The 16,089-nt window shown below is 41.6% G+C and overlaps 1 protein-coding gene across 9 annotated transcripts in view; it reads left to right on the forward strand.

Annotated features, from left to right (window-relative positions):
- The window catches only part of METTL16 (methyltransferase 16, RNA N6-adenosine), a 62,547-nt gene extending 47,057 nt beyond the window's left edge, over nt 1–15,490 (forward strand). For 6 of the 9 annotated variants that reach the window (XM_019926899.3, XM_073797413.1, XM_073797414.1 and 3 more), the window contains 2 exons: nt 6,762–6,935; nt 7,450–15,490. In XM_019926899.3, the coding sequence (XP_019782458.1) occupies nt 6,762–6,935; nt 7,450–8,073 (798 nt within the window). In that variant the 3' untranslated portion in view covers nt 8,074–15,490. The other 3 variants (XM_019926905.3, XM_033846609.2, XM_019926906.3) reach the window with 2 other exon arrangements.
- The last annotated feature ends 599 nt before the right edge of the window (nt 15,491–16,089 follow it).

The raw sequence follows: 16,089 nt of genomic DNA on the forward strand, positions 1-16,089 counted from the left end.
TAGATGAGGAAATTGGAGGCTCTAAAAAGTCAGGTTGGAGCCCAGATTAGTCTGATTTCACAGCCTAAGCTCCTACTCACTGTACTGCCAGAGGACTGCCTTTTATTCCAGCCTAGCCATGTATTAACCTACTTAGGCAACCCTTCATCACCTTGCTTATAGGCCATCCCAACAGCCTTCCATGTAACAGTCACTTGGATTCATCCTAAACTCACCATTCAAAGAATGTATAGCTCCTCAGTGGCTCCTTGGGCCTCCCAAATCTGTCTTTGACTTTCGCTTCCATCCTAATTGCTCCCTGTTTTCCTGACTGTACTGTCTTCTACGATATTAGAAGTTCCACAGTCTTTTCACGATGCCAGAGTCATAACTGACTTTGTACAGCCTTTGCTCACAGCCCTTTCTCTGATCCTTTCTGTGAACTTCCCTCCACTGCAGCCCAGCTCAATTCCAGCTTCTGCATAAAGCCTTCTTAACCATGCAGCCCATAGAAATCTCTCTGGACTTATCTCTTTCAGTCATTTGTATTCTGCATGAACTTCCTTGTGACCTAGTAGTTTGTATTGGTATTCTGTTTAACTGTGGCATGGTGGATAACACCAAAACTATTGCATAGTGTATAGAAAAAGCCTTTTGTGTGCTGGGCCCTGTCTAGCTTTATGTTGAGCAGGTTACTTTTCTAAGTTTCAGTTTCCTCATCTATAAGATGGGGGTAATAATAGTACCTACCACATAGGGTTTTGAGGATTAAATATAATTAACACAGTGCCTGGTATATAGTAAATGCTCAGTAAAATATATTGTATTGTCATTCCCCACCATTCCTTCTCACCCACCTCCATATTTGATGCCCCAGTAATGTTGAGCTTCTGCTCTCTGATCCCTCTCCAGGAGATTCCTCTCTGACCATCAGACTCTCATCTATCAAGTTAGTTCAGATACTGCCACCTGTGAAGTTTGCCCTCACTCTTCCTAAATTGATATTGGGATCCTGCTCCTGTGTTCACTCTTTGTCCATATTGTGTCTTCTACATGGCATCAACCTAGTATAGTGTCTGGTCCTCAAATAATAATTATTAAATAAATGAAAATGAAGGAATAAATGATGTGGTACAGTGATTCTCAGACTTTTCCACTGAAGTATCAGCTATAGGAGGAAATGTTTTCTGACAAATCCCTGGGCATCAAGGTGACAATAAAGAATTTCCCAGGAAGCACTCTGTACTCTTGAAGTCTCTTCTTTTCTCTTTAATATGCATTTGAATTTTGTATTGTATTCCATAATATATATCTTTGTTTTTAGTTTTTGAAGTTAAATAATTTTAATATTGAGTCGATTGACAGTCTAGGAAGACACCTAGTGTTTACCTATCAATCACCTACGTTGACTGTTGACAGCTCATGGCTATTCTTGTTTCATCTGTATTCCATATACTCCTTCCCCCTGCCCTGACGATTCTGAAGCAAATCTCAGACAGTATATTATCCATAACCATTTTCATATTTATCTGTAAAAGGTAAAGATTCTTTAAAAAAAAACATAACCACAATAATTTATAATTCCTTCATGTTGGCTGTATAGTTGATCAAATTTTTCTTACTGTCTCAGATGTTTTAAAGTTTGTCAAACTAGAGTCTTACTAAGTTTTATGTGTTGCAGTTGATAGATATATCCTTTGAATTGCTTTTAGTATGGTTGTCCACCCCCTCTTTCCCCCTTCTGTCACCCACTCCCTTGTAATTTGTTAAAGAAAATGGGATATTTGTCCTATAGAGTTTTTTATATCTGGATTTTTCTGAGTGCATCTCCGTGGTGTTAATATGTTCCTCAGACCCTGTCTTTCCTATAAATTGGCAGTTAGAGCCAGAGGCATGATCAGATATTGTACAGTTTTGATGGGGGGTGGGGGAGAGACTGTTTTCTAGGTGGTGTGTGGTATGCTTCAGAACTTCCATCAGGAGGCACATAATGTTTGCTTTTGTCTTCTTACAATGTGAGCAGTCATTGATGATCATTGCCTGGATCCATTAATTCATTTAGAGTTGCAGAATGTTGATATTCCGATTCTATTATTCCTTCTTTATTGCTAAAGTACTTATAAAGAGAAACTTCCCCATATCAACTATTTGGTTACGTTGAGGTACAGTTCATCTGGTAAAGGCAGGATAAATGCTTGATTATTTTGCTTTACTTTTCAGTTTTAAGAATAATGAGTTAGTGGTTCCCTAGCATCTCCCAGAAGTGACCAAAGAGGGTGGTTTAGGTTTTGTTTTTAGACTATTATGAACTCATGGATTTACACTTTCAGTATTTTTCAGTCTGTTACACTTATTATCTTTATTGATGCACAGATTATGTCCCATCTTTGCCCATGGAGTGTTTATTCAAGTTGGATGCTGAGTCGTCTTATCATACTAGAGTCTTGGGTAGTAGCTCCCTTGCTGTCTAGTATGACAGGTTGCTCCCCCCAAAAATACGTTTTTTTTCTTCCCCAGAGCTGGCAGCAACTATTTTTCGATTTTGTTTTTAAAGATAAAATACATCCTAGTTCCGACTTTCTATTTAGTTTCTACTTAACTTCACCAATTGTCTATATCTCCTGTTCAAAAATTCCATGCCAAAAATCTCAGTCCTTGACCATAATTAATTACTCATTTGTTTTGGCCTATGATATGCCACGGCAGTCTCAAAGTTAACATCACCAAATGATTTGTGAAAATAGCTTTTTTTTTTTTCATTCTTTTGTCCTTGGGGACTGTCTCATGATGGATTTTAAAGTCATTTGGAATGTTTCCTTTTTGTGGGTTTATGCCACCAGTCCGTACACAGTTACGTTCATTTGTTTCATTCTACTTTATATTTTTAGGGATTGCCTCTTTTTGTACTATTTAATTTTGTTTTGTAATTGTAAAAGATATTTACCCATGGTTTCAAAATCAAATATTGAAAAGGATATAGTTAGAAGTCTAGCTTCTTTCTCTTGTCTCTTTCACCCCAATCAATCCCTCTTCTCCTTGGATTACTATTTAAACGATTTTATAATTTATCCTTCCATTGTTTTTTGTTTGGTTGTTTTAATATAAAGAAATACACATGTAGTTATAGCCACCCCTTCTTAGATAGGTAGCATTCTACATAAACTTTTCTTCCCCTTGATTTTTTACTTTTTATTGTTTTTGAATATATCTAGGAATGATTACAGGGACATTTTAGAAACAGTAACCTGGCAGATTAGGTAACAACAGAAATGCCACTGGGCTGTTAATAAGGAAGCCGCACTTTTAGACAACAAAATATTTTGTCCACTTCATGGCAGCAGAGCTGATACACATTTGAATAAGGCAAGATGGTCTGACTGTCCTTCCCAGCGCACCTCCTGTGTGTATTCCAGCCAGGTGTCAGTGTTGGCTGCTTGGCTTTGTTTCTCCATAAATGACAGCCTGTGCTGAATAACAGCTTACAGACATTCTGCTTGTTCCTGGAGGACCTGGGGCAGTAGCCATTCAGAGTATGGTAGAGCAGGGAGGACCCCAGTGCAGTAGCCAAGAGCACTCCTTTCCCCTCCAGACCATTCTAGAAGCTGCTTTGTCTAAACGAGGAGGCTGTGGCTTCATGCTCAGCAGATCTTAGTGAATGACTCCCTTTTCCTGCAGATACGAGGGAGCTCTTAAAGCTTTCATGCAGCCTGTGGCTTCACTGGGAGTTTCTGCCTTAGCTGTAGTTAACAGCAGAGCTTCAGCAGCATAGCAGATGCTACACGGGATTGCGTCAGGTTACACCTAATTTGAAAGTCTCCTGACTAATTGTACCACTGAGATCTAGAAATTAATATAAGAGTGATGAGTTAAGAAATTTAAAGACAGCTCTGCTAGGTAAAGCATATTTTAAAAATTTAAGAACTGTTTTTGTCCAATTTATGGTTTCAGTATTGTAACACTTGACGCTCCTCCCCCTGTTGATTTTTATTCATTGAATCCTTGCAGTTCAAGCAATACAAAACCTGTATCCCCTGCGGGATTTACAGCTCCCCACCAAACTTCTTTCACATTGTAATTTCAGCTGGGTAATACAGTAGTTCATCTTCTAATCCAAAACCAGTTGTAAATTCACCTTCTGATTCTTTGCACTAAACTGAATTAACCATTGTAAATTATTGATTTTTAAATTTATGCTTTAAAATGTTGAATTATTTATGTTACTTTGTCTTCTAAACTATATTATGACAGTTTGAGTGTAGAACTCTTCATTGAAAATATTTGTGGTTTGAGATTTAAAAGCATATTAGCAAATTAAGATCATCTCAGTTGGGGAAAAACAGATAGCTTCTATTTACTGGTGTTGTAACAGGGTATATATACAGTTACCTACTGTTGAACCTGTGGGGTTGAATTTAACTATTAATTTCTTTAAGACCTGCTCCTGTATTTTACTCTGGCCCTGCCTACTAAGAATTTACAGTACGAACGAGAAAGGGAGAGGAATGATTGCTGTAAGCCAGGCTTAAGTTAATCTCTAATCATTTAAAAACTTTGAGAATTTCTAAAGTATAAATTATCTGTCTCTTTGAGTGCCTACCTAGTTTCTATAGTAGAGTAAAACTAAAACAATCCTGAGAATATGTGTGTGTATTAAAGCAATTCACTAAAAATCTTCGGAAATACCAGATTTGTTGATTGACCATTGTATATGGAACACTGGAGCCAGGATGCAAGGTAAAGGAGCAATATATGAGATAGAGGAGGTTTCATTTTAGTACTGGTGTAAGAAGGCAATAAACTGCTTTGTTGTTTCTGACTCCCTTGGAACTTGTAAAGTGGATCCTTGATAGAGCTCTTGTTAAGTTTGGTGAGGATGCATTTTTCTCCTTTAGTTCTAGAAATGATGATGAGTCCATTCTTACTTTTGGAGAAGAATAGTGCAGGAAATGAGAAACACAGCAATATCTTCACTTTGCTGGTTGGAATTTGTGAGCACAAATGATTACCACCTCTATCAGAAGAGAGATGGGGCGTTATCCTTTTAGCCATATTTGTAGATGACCTTTGGTGTGCTGTCAGGGATGGCCCTGTGACGGTGACCTTTCCATGTTAACAGCCTTTGGATGTCAGGAAGTGGAAAGGGAATCTGATTCTTCTCCCCCATCCTCCTCCTACAACACCACCATCTTTTTTCACCCCCAGCTTAATAATCATATCTTAAGCTCCTTAGTGCAAAGTGTTAGGCTGTCCGTAATTGTAGAAATTATGTTTCTTATGCTGGGTGATTGAGTAATAACAATACTACTATCTTAATGTCAACATGAATTTGTCTCATCTTGTCTGAAACATTAACTGAGCAAGTTCAGACTCAGGGCTTAGAGTCCACCATTCATTTCTCAAGGGCAGGTTTCTGACTCATACACACACCCTTTGTTTTTGGTCCTTTTCTTCTAAGCTTGTTTTCTATTGTTCTTTAATTTCCATTCTTTATTGGTTAATATCTGGTATAAAGAGAAAATGTAGATTGTTTCTAAGAAATACCATCTAAAAGTTTTCTAGCATAGAATAAACTGGATATTTTGTTGTGTATGTGTGGGGTAGGGAGTAGCTGGTTAGTTCCTATAAGGCCTCACCCAGTAACTGGACCTGACTATGTGTGTATATGGACGTGCTCTGTCACTGTTTCCAGGCAGAATTGGAGTTAGCAGCACAATTATCAGAGGCCTTTCTTTAGGAGAAGATCTTCAAAGCTGACTAGGTGTTTTCTTTTTTTGAGCCTTCTTATAATCCTGCTCATTTTGACCCATTTAACCTTAGAATTAGCTTAATTTTTTTTAAGTTTTGATAAAAGTTGTCTACAAGTCTGTCTCTTAAAGTATCCATAATATATCTGGTCTTAGCTGAGTCATTTAAAAAAATTTAGCAAGTTTTTACTTTAAAGAAATAAACTTTAAATACAGCAGTGTCACTTGGTTTTTAAAATGGAACTTGAGTCCCTCTAGTGGTTAGAGTGTAAATCACTTTACAAGCTTGAAATTTAAAGAAAGACGACAACCTTGAGTTATGTGGAACCAGCTTTCAAATCCGTTGTTCTTTTCGGTACTGGTGTCCCCTCTCCCCAGCTGAGAGGCAGTGCTTAGCTAGCCACTGGCTTGGCCCTAATGTTAACCAAGATTCAGCGTCCTTTTCCGCCGATGTAATTCTGATGGCCCTGGTCATTCCTAGCATGTGATCTCACAAACTGTGGCTCACCAGCTGCTTTCTTTCAAGCCTTGGCAAGTATAAACTCAGGCTACAAGGTGGTGATTTTAAGCCATGCATTTCTTTATAGAAAATAACACAATGCCCTTGGGGTCCTTGAGGTGCCATGAAATTATACTTGCACAGGCCTGTTTTGGGCACAACAGGTAGATTAAGGACCTTTAGTAAGTGGAGGAGTTACGTACTGATAGCCAGAACACAGGCAGCATGGTATGGCAGAAAAGACCTGGCTTTGGGGTTCAAATCCTAACTTGACAAATACTAACTCTGCGACCTGGAGCTGATTACATAGGCTCTCTGTATCTTAGTTTTTCCCTTCTGTAAAATGGGGAGATGATAAACCCATTTTGCAGGGTTGTTTTGAGTATTAAAAATAAAGATGCAAACGCCTTTGTGTTTTTAGTGCTCTGTGATTGGTAGCAGAGGTCATGGATATTTCCCAAGCTGAACTCATTATAAGGCATGAGATTTAGTTATTTGGATAACCTTCCCTCTTCTCCCATGCCTTCTTTTTCTTTCAGTCACCACCAAGTAAGCGAAGAAAATTAGAGAAGCCAAGGAAACCCATTACGTTTGTAGTATTGGAATCTGTGATGAAAGAATTATCCCTCAAAGCATCGTCTTTGGGCTCTGAGACAGTGGAAGGCATAGTAGTTGTGACAACATGGATTGAAAAAATTCTCACCGATCTGAAGGTACCTGGTTAATAAGCACATTGAAGAAGTACTTATAATAATCTCTCTTTTTCCTTTTATTTTTTCTTCTGTTTTTTAATTTTTTAAAAAGTTTATTTATCTTTGGCTGCGTTCGGTCTTCATTGCTGTGCGCGGGGCTCTTTCTAGTTGCGGGAAGCAGGGGCTACTCTTTGCTGCGGTGTGCGGACTTCTCATTACAGTGGCTTCTCTTGTTGCGGAGCATGGGCTCTAGGTGTGCGGACTTCAGTAGTTGTGGCACGCAGGCTCAGTAGTTGTGGCTCATTGGGCTCTAGAGCACAGGCTCAGCAGTTGTGGCGCACGGGCTTAGTTGCTCCACGGCATGTGGGACCTTCCTGGACCAGGGCTCGAACCCGTGTCCCCCGCATTGGCAGGCAGATTCTTAACCACTGTGCCACCAGGGAAGACCTCTTTTCTTTTTTAAAAAAGAAAGTTCTAAGGAGTTTTCAGAGGGGAAAAGTGATTTCCTATAAAATTCTGTTTTTCCTCCGAACAGGTCCAGCATAAACGAGTTCCCTGTGGAAAGGAGGAAATTAGCCTTTTCCTAACAGCCATAGAAAACTCCTGGATTCACTTAAGGAGGAAGAAAAGGGACCGAGTGAGACAACTGAGAGAAGTTCCCCGAGCTCCCAAGAACGTCATCCAAGCCTTGGAAGAGAAAAGGTCCCCCGCTAAAGAGTCTGGCAAGAACCAAGACTTGGCTCAGGGTCCCCAGGAGAGTGCTCTGTGTGGGCCTGCTCTACAGGAAGGCGAGTCTGCTACTGTGGAGGGCCATGGCCCAAACCAGGACTCGCTTTCCCAGGAGGAAAACCCAGAACCCATGGAGGATGAAAGGAGTGAGGAAAAGGGAGAGATGGAGGTTTGGGAAAGTTGTAAAGGCTCCAGTAATGGAGCCCAGGACCAAGAGGCTTCTGAGCAATTCAGCAACCCAGTATCTGAAAAAGGGAACCATCTCCAAAGAGTGGCTGGATGTTACCTATTCAAGTGTTTGATAAACGTTAAGAAGGAGGTAGATGATGCCTTAGTTGAAATGCATTGGGTTGAGGGCCAGAACAGGGATTTGATGAACCAGCTTTGTACTTATATACGTAACCAAATTTTCAGGCTTGTTGCTAGTTAACTCCAAACTCCTTGCACAGTAAAGCAGCTTGCTTTGGAGTGTGGCCTGTGGGGTGGCAAGCTGAATCCCACCATTGGCCTGCTGGAATTATCTGAAACAAATTAATCCATTTTAAACATCCCCCTCCCTTTTTTTTTAAGTTAACAGGGCCCTGTAGTATGGTAGTTCAGAGGAAGAATTGTGATTATTTGCATCAACAAAAAGCCATCAGTAAACTCACAAGGGATTTAAACCTGACTTAAGCTGATCACCTTAGCTTTAGACTGGTTTTCTGAGGCCAAAAGGATTATTTTTGCAGTCTGATCCTGGTCAGAACTTACAGAGCATCACACTCTGTCACCCCTGGTTGCTTCCTGAGAAGGGGTGACTTTCTCAACCCCCTGGTGGAGGTGGTATACCAGATAGCCCTGTACCTTCTTCTAAAGTCACCTTCAAGACTGAAGACTTTGGGTACATATAGTTGATGACCCCTGTGTCAGTCCTGAGAAGGGAACTGGCCTAATGGTAGGTGGCGGGAGAGTCAGGGAGAGAAAGCTCAGTAATGCCGGGAAGAAGGGCCAATCAGGAAGCGCCTGGAAACGTCGGAAACATCGGCATATTCCTGACTCTTGTCTGTTTTGATGTTGGTTATTTCAGAAACAGAATTAGGGAATCAAAACTGCCAGATGTGACTGAGATACAGCAGAATGAAGCCATACCCCTACCTCCAACCTGTTTAAAGTACTATTTTGTAGCAGTTTTACTGGTGTGTGATATTTTTTAATTTGTTTCGACATTTGAAGTGGAGCTAATATAAGAGTATTCAGAATTGAAAACTGTCAATCCTGTTTGAATCCTGGGGTTGGGGAAAATATTTTCTTGGCTTTGAATGGATAGGTGATTGATGATAGAAATAAAAATGGAGTAAGATAGTTATGTGTAGTAAGTTGCTTAAGAAAGTCTCATCTATTGGCAGATAAGTTGTCGCTGATCAAAGACGGTTTTTTGGGGTTCCCTTGTAATCCCTTCTTTGTTTACCTGTTACCATTGGAGAATTCTAAGGCCGAGGTAACCATGTTCTTAAAACATGTTTCTAATTGTAGTGTCAGGGCTTGGCAGGAACGTCTCTGGAAAAGGAGTCTCTCTTTTATTCTCTTGGTGTCTCAGTTATCCTCTGCTGTGCTTGACTTTTCATGGCTTGATTTTACACCAGCAGCCTAGGGTTCTATTTAGCCTGAAATTTCTGAGTATGGTGCCAGAGCTCCTTGCTATCTGCGAAGAAGACTGCGTAGTTAAGCCACACTTTTAAAAGGTGACATTGGTTGGGGCAGAAAACTGGTGACCTTGGCATACTTTAGCAGCAGCTAGACCAGTCCCTCAGCAAAGATACAGGAAATGGAAATAGGACCATATTATACCTCCCTGTGGCCGTGGAGACAGAGCTGCAGAAGAGAACATATTAACCAACCAGTGTTCTTAACCTGGTCCGTGAACCTCTGGAGAACCCATAGCCACCTGGATTATTTCCGAAAGCTCTGGACATATTTGGGGTTTTCTTCTGGAGAGAAGGGTCCCTGACTTAGAGAGAGCAGTTAGTAACTCACTGAGGATTAGGAACCACTATGCTAGTCCAGCCTCTTCTTTGACAGGATAAGGAAACCAACACCCAGGGTCCCACAGAGCCAAGATTCATTGCAGGGCCCTAGATTCCTGTGCTCATCTCCTGTACTGACCCACACCATCCTGCTCTGCTTACCTCTTAGGACACATTGGAATCATATGCTGGACCCAAACCTAGTTTATATCTTCATAAAATTTTAGGATAAGTGAGTTAGATGACAACCATTCACTCGATAAGTGATCATTAAGTATTTGCTTGTTTGTTTCACTATAAAAGAGTAGTGTATGCTCATTATTAAAGATCTGGAAAGATGAAAGGAGAAAACAGCTTCAAAATCACCCCTAGTCTCAACCTTCTGAAGCACAGCCACTATTGGTATCTCAGTGTTTCCTTCTAGTCTCTAATCTCTTTCTGTAGATGGGGTGTGTGAGTATGTGGGTTCAACTTTGGTTGTGTTCATGCTGCAGTTTTATATTATGCTCTTTTCTCATCTGATGTCTTGTATTTTTCCATGTTGTCACAGGAGTGCATTATTTATGCTCCTCGCCTGTTCAAACTGTGCTTCAGGTGCAGTATTAGCCTTTGTTTAAGTCTGATACTTAGAGGTCTCCAAAGAATCCTCTGTGGACCTGCAGGCCCAGGAGATGTGTCTTGTGTCTATATGTGTTTGGTGCCCCAGGTTTAAGGCCTGGTGTCATGGAGGACGTTTTGTAGGTGTTAAGGTAATGCTCTTAGAATTTAAAAAGTATGTGACAACAGAAGCTTCCAGTGCCAGAGCTGTGAGTGCCATTTTTGCATTTGTGTGTCTTCGTTTCCTTCTCTGAATAGCTATTTCTATTTAATGAGAGAACATTGAAACTTTTGAAAAAACATCTAAAAATTCTTTCACTTACGCATATACTTACAACGCGTGTGATATGTGGTAGCCTACACCTCTGATATGGGGAAGAGGAATTTTTTTAGAAGAAATAGGTTATTGACCCAGGTATCATAATGTTGAGTGATACTTGCCGAAGTGTCTAGAGGTCAAGTTCATGTTGATGGATTGGTGTGGAATACGATCTTTGTGGTATTATCTTAAATTCTATTCTGGTCCCTTGCATTGGCTTCTGATCTCTTGATAACCAAAGTGGGAACAGAAGCTGAACTTGTTTTCCAAGGAGGGGAATAAGCTGCTTTTGTTCTTTGGAATCTGCTTTGCTTCCAGCAGTTTGGTCCCTTCACCCCACATCGTTGCCCAGGCATTCACACGCCAGAGCATCGCTGCTTGTCCTAGTAGGGTTAGTGTCTCTGTGTTAGAGTTTCAGCTGACCTTAAGGGTGCATGTGGATTACTTAAAACTTTAGTATATATTTTTAAAAACATGAAACCTCTCTTCTCTTGATAGAAATCAAAGCTTACCATGTGAGCACAGCAACTTCTAAGCTCTGACAAGTAATAAAACTGCAGGGTGTGAAAAAGATGCAAAGGCCTGTAGAAAATTCGAGGCCTCCTGTAAGCCCCTCCTTCTTACTTAAACCGAGGCATTTTCCTCTGTAGCCACATGGGGGCGTATTTGGCCCTTTTATCAACTTCACTGTGGAGTGGATAAAATAGTGTCCTTGGTATTGTCTTGAAATATCCAGTTGCTACTCAGATAAACATTTTTATGGAAGCAAGTATATTTTAACATAAAAAAATTAGAGAGATAAAAGTAGAAATAAAGAAAACCCCACCACCCTGCAGTCTGGGCATAAGCTTTCAACCTTTTAATGTTTCTTTATGGTACCAGTTGACTTGTCCTGCTACTCTAAAATATATCCAGGTTGGGTCAGTCCCTTGGATCAACTTTTTATTGGTCTCTAGTTAATGGGGGTACCAGAGGGGGATGTTTAGTGATTTTAAATAGTAACTTTTCAAAAGCTTTATGTTGCAGGAAGAGTAATATAGAGAGCCTTAAGAAAGAAGCTGCTTTCAATCTTCTTTTGTCTTTTAATTCTTGTTTTGGTTTATCTGGCTGCTGGAGAGCATGCATGTGCTGTGTTATTTACATAAAACATTGTCACAGTTGGTTCTGTGTTAGGTATATTATACAGGTTAGCTGGGCCTTCTTTTCCACAAGAGGTGTTTCTGTGTGGAACATGTCTGTCACTAACCCTGGGTCTGTGTGGGCTCAAGGGGAAACTCCATCTGCCCTTATTTTTATGGCCGAGGAGGAACAGATGTCCTAGGTGGCCATGCAAGAGACCTGTACATGAGGAGGAAGAAGGTCCAGTTTGGGAAACTAAGGAACCCTCTGAGAGAAGGAAGGTCTCAAAGGTGCAGCAGTTTTACAGCCAGCCAGGAGGTGCCCTGGGAAAGGGATGTGACCACAACTTTTTTGGAGAAGTTAATGCTCAGGAGAATCAGTTTGCTGAATGGGCACTAACCCCAGGAAAACCCAGAAGAGGCTTTACTGGTGAGAATGGATTGGCCTCTGCCTCTTGGAGCAGGGCATTGATGGTCTTGAACTTCCTAATGCTCCCAAGTACAAACCTCTTGGTGCTCGTGCCAGTACAGTATTAGAAAGCCCTGCGTGAGGCTCACCCACGAGCAGCAGGGCCTCACACACATACCAGAGAGTTCCTGCTCTGCTCTGTAAAGACATTCAGATCCTCTGCTGTGACTCACCCAAATGACTAAAACAGCGGTTTATGTTTTTCAATTGCTGGTTGGAACAGCTAATGCTGCCTTTCGGAGGCTTTGCTTTTACCCCAGGGGACTGTGTTGTGACTGAAGGCCTTGCAGCTCTGCATGCCCTTTGAGGTGCATCCTCTCTGCCTCTCTCAGCCCCAGCAGAGACATGGGGGGCTCCGGCTCTCTTCAGGGAAGTGAGGGACCACAGGTGCTTATTAGGAGCCAGGGAACGGAGATAAGACGGAGTGGACCAGAAAGTGCAGGGGAGCGGAAAACAGAGAAGAGCACAGCCTTCACAGTTCATCAGACCTGGGTCTGCGTTCCAGTTCTACTTACAGGGTCAGTCATTCTCATTAAAGCTTGGATTCCTCATACAAACGTTGAAGAATTCTTGCTTCCCAGAGTTGTAGCAGCAGTTAAGTGAGAGAAATACTAAAGCACCTGGGAGAGTCCATGAACAAAGAGTAGGCGTCTCAACTTGCTCACCTCTTTTTAGTCTCCTTTGAGTTTTCAATCTCTGGTCAGAAAATCTTCTACCAGGAGACTCAGGTGAAAAGGCTGAGACCTCAAGTGTATAATTGCGGGTGTAGACTGCTACTCTCTGACTGAGAGCAAAATCCAAGCTCCTGTGTACTGGGAGGATGAACAGGGAACCAGTACTTATTGTCCGTCCTCTATGTAAATTGTCTGACTTAGTAACCTTTCAAAGAAGTATGGAGTCCCTGTGTGATCAGTTAAAGAAGTGGCAGCTCAGAGAACTTAAGTGACTTGCCCTAAGGTTGTTCACAGAGCTAAGTCACAGAGGTGGGACTTGAACTCAGGTCCAGAGATAAGAGACTGAGATTTCATACCAAATCTCAAGATTCATAACAAGTGCTACACTGAGGGTGGAAATAGACTTCTGGGCTTATTTGACCCATCTCTAGGGAAGGAGACTTCAATTATATGACACAGGGAATAGAAAAGCATCTCTTACCCACCTTCACAATGTAGCATTTGAAGGTAATTTTCCAGCCTATGATCAGTGAACAAGATGTAATAAGTGAAATTGCTTATAATTAGTCCTTAACTTATGCTACCAAATCTTTATAGAATTTTGTATTTGGCAGTAGTACAGATAATTAAGTAGATAGCAAAACCACAAAATAAAATGTCTAATGCAAGCACATGTTGCATCAGAATCAACGTAAAATAACCGATAATTAGGTAACGACTCTTTTGACAATATGTAATTGTATAATAACAGAAGAAAGTTTTTTTTTTTTTTTTTAGGCAGCATCAAATATTTCACTTACAGAATGCAAAACTGACGTATTTTCTGATCTTGCTGGAGAAGGTAACAATTGTTATAAAAATAGCAAGTCTTCTTCCCCAGGTAGAGGAATGGACTGTGTAAATCTGGAGAGAAAGAAAGGCTGCCTGCCATCGGGTGGGCCCATTCAGGGAGTGTGGCTGAGCGTCTGGGAGCAGAGCCGGGAAGTCCCCAGCTGGGGGCGGGCCCTGGCAGCCATGCAGGGAAGCCTGTGCTGCTTCTGCCCAAAAGAAGGCTGCCCAGGGAGCGCCGCTGAGCCTGGGGCAGTGGGTGAGAGCGGGCTTGCTCCCCTACGTTTGTAATTCCAGGCGCTCTTGGGTTTTGTTCTCTTTTGCTTTTTTAAAAAATTTATTTTATTTATATATTTTTGGCTGAGTTGGGTCTTCGTTGCTGCTCGCGGTCTTTCTCTAGTTGTGGAGAGCGGGGGCTACTCTTCGTTGAGGTGCGCAGGCTTCTCCTTGTGGTGGCTTCTCTTGTTGCGGAGCACAGGCTCTAGGTATGCGGGCTTCAGTAGTTGTGGCTCAGAGGCTCTAGAGCGCAGGCTCAGTAGTTGTGGTGCACGGGCTTAGTTGCTCTGCAGCATGTGGGATCTTCCCAGACCAGGGCTCGAACCCGTGTCCCCTGCATTGGCAGGCGGATTCTTAACCACTGTGCCACCAGGGAAGCCCTCCAGAGGCTTTTGATACGGTGTCTCTTGCTGGGAAATGGGCATTCGCAGTCTGGTCAGGATCCCTAATTCAGGTATGTTTGTCCCAGGATCTGCCTTCGGGGGCCAAATGTGGGGCTTATGGGTCAAACGCTGGCCTCTATTTCAGCGAAGTCTAGATGAGCACTAACGAGGACTTTCATTCACAAAGGGAAGTATTTCCTCATCTTCTACACCAGGGGCCAGGCGAGAAGGGCTGGAGCTCCCACTAATGGAGTACTCCTGCTATGAAGTAGCTTTTTTTCGATTCCGGTTGTTATTGCCATGCAGAAATGGCTGCCCAGTGTTGTTGGGTCTTCCTCTTCTTTCTTGAGGAAATCCAGAAATCCAGATTTAGGAGAAATATGTAAACCCTAACAGCGAATTCAGTATTTTATAGAGACCTGGTAGACCACCAGTTTGTGGCCTCTTCTACCACCAAGTGGTAGAAGTGTCTACATGTTTGCTGCCTCCACTTTCCTCACTCTTTATTTCAGCTACTGAAGTCTGGTTGCTGCCTACCCTCCCATTTTAAGAGTTCTCCTCACCTCTTAAAGGGAGAATCCCAAAGATTCTATCCATGGGCCTCGCTTTTTTCTCTCACTTGTGGCTGACCGTGTCCACTCCGTGACTTCAGTCCTGCTCACTCCTACATTCATCACGCCCAAGTCTAGGCCTTTCCTCAACTTCCAACACCCACGTAGCTAGCCACCCAGTGGACACCTTCCCCGGGTCTGTGGCTGTGCAAACTCAGCTTGTCTGCCCCTGCTTCTCTCCTGTGTTCTCGGCCACCACGCACCCAGCCGTCCACGTTAGAAATCTCCGCGTCTCCCTCTCCTCACCACCTTCGAAAGAGCCCCGGAATCCAGCCCAGCCTCTCCAGCCCTGGTGCCAGTGCCTTAGTGCTGTTCCACACCTCTCACCTGGACTGTGAGGGAAGCCTGAACTGTCTCTGGGGGGTTTCAGGGCTAAGCAGCACAAAGAGCAGGTTTAGATGCGTTAGGGGGAGGGGGTGAAGAAACAGAAAGAAAAACTAGGTATGAGGCCCTTCCTGAGGAAGCACGGGAGAACTTTTCCCCTTTAACATAATTTCATTTTACGAAAGTAATGTTTTCATTGTAAGAACTTTAGAAAATAATAAAAGTTTATAATTCCACTACTCAAATGGAGTTATTTTACATTTTGTTATCTTAGTATTTTTATAGGCATATATATTTTTAAACAGCAAATGTGGAGTCACGTTCTGTGTTACTATTTTATAAACGTTTTCATTTAGCAATATATTGTGATAACCTTTTTCTGATTATAAAATTAATCCATGTGTGGGAAAACTTATGAAAATAAAAATTACCGGTAATTGCACTGCCCAAAAACAACCACTGTTAACATTTTCGTTTATTAGCAACCCGGTTTTCTTCACGTGCCGTATTGTGAGCATCACTTCACGAAACCGTTGTTCCTTGTTGGAAATTCAGGTTTTCTGGTTTTCACTTCTGTAAATAATGCTTAGTGAATATGTTTGTACAGAAGTGTTTATGTGTTTTCTTATTGCTTTAGGATAAATTTATGTAAGGATTACTGAAGCAGAAGGGATAATGCTCTTTTAAAGGCTTTCCATATATATTGCCAATTTGTTCACTGAAAAAGTTGTGCTACTTTACATTTCCACAAGTGTCTGTTTTTACCACACATTTGATAGCACTAGAAGGCCAGTTTTAAAAAGTCCTTTATCAACTGATAAAGAATATTTTCACTGTTTTAATT

The sequence above is a fragment of the Tursiops truncatus genome, chromosome 20 (assembly GCF_011762595.2).
Source record: "Tursiops truncatus isolate mTurTru1 chromosome 20, mTurTru1.mat.Y, whole genome shotgun sequence".
Taxonomy (NCBI): Eukaryota; Metazoa; Chordata; class Mammalia; order Artiodactyla; family Delphinidae; genus Tursiops; species Tursiops truncatus.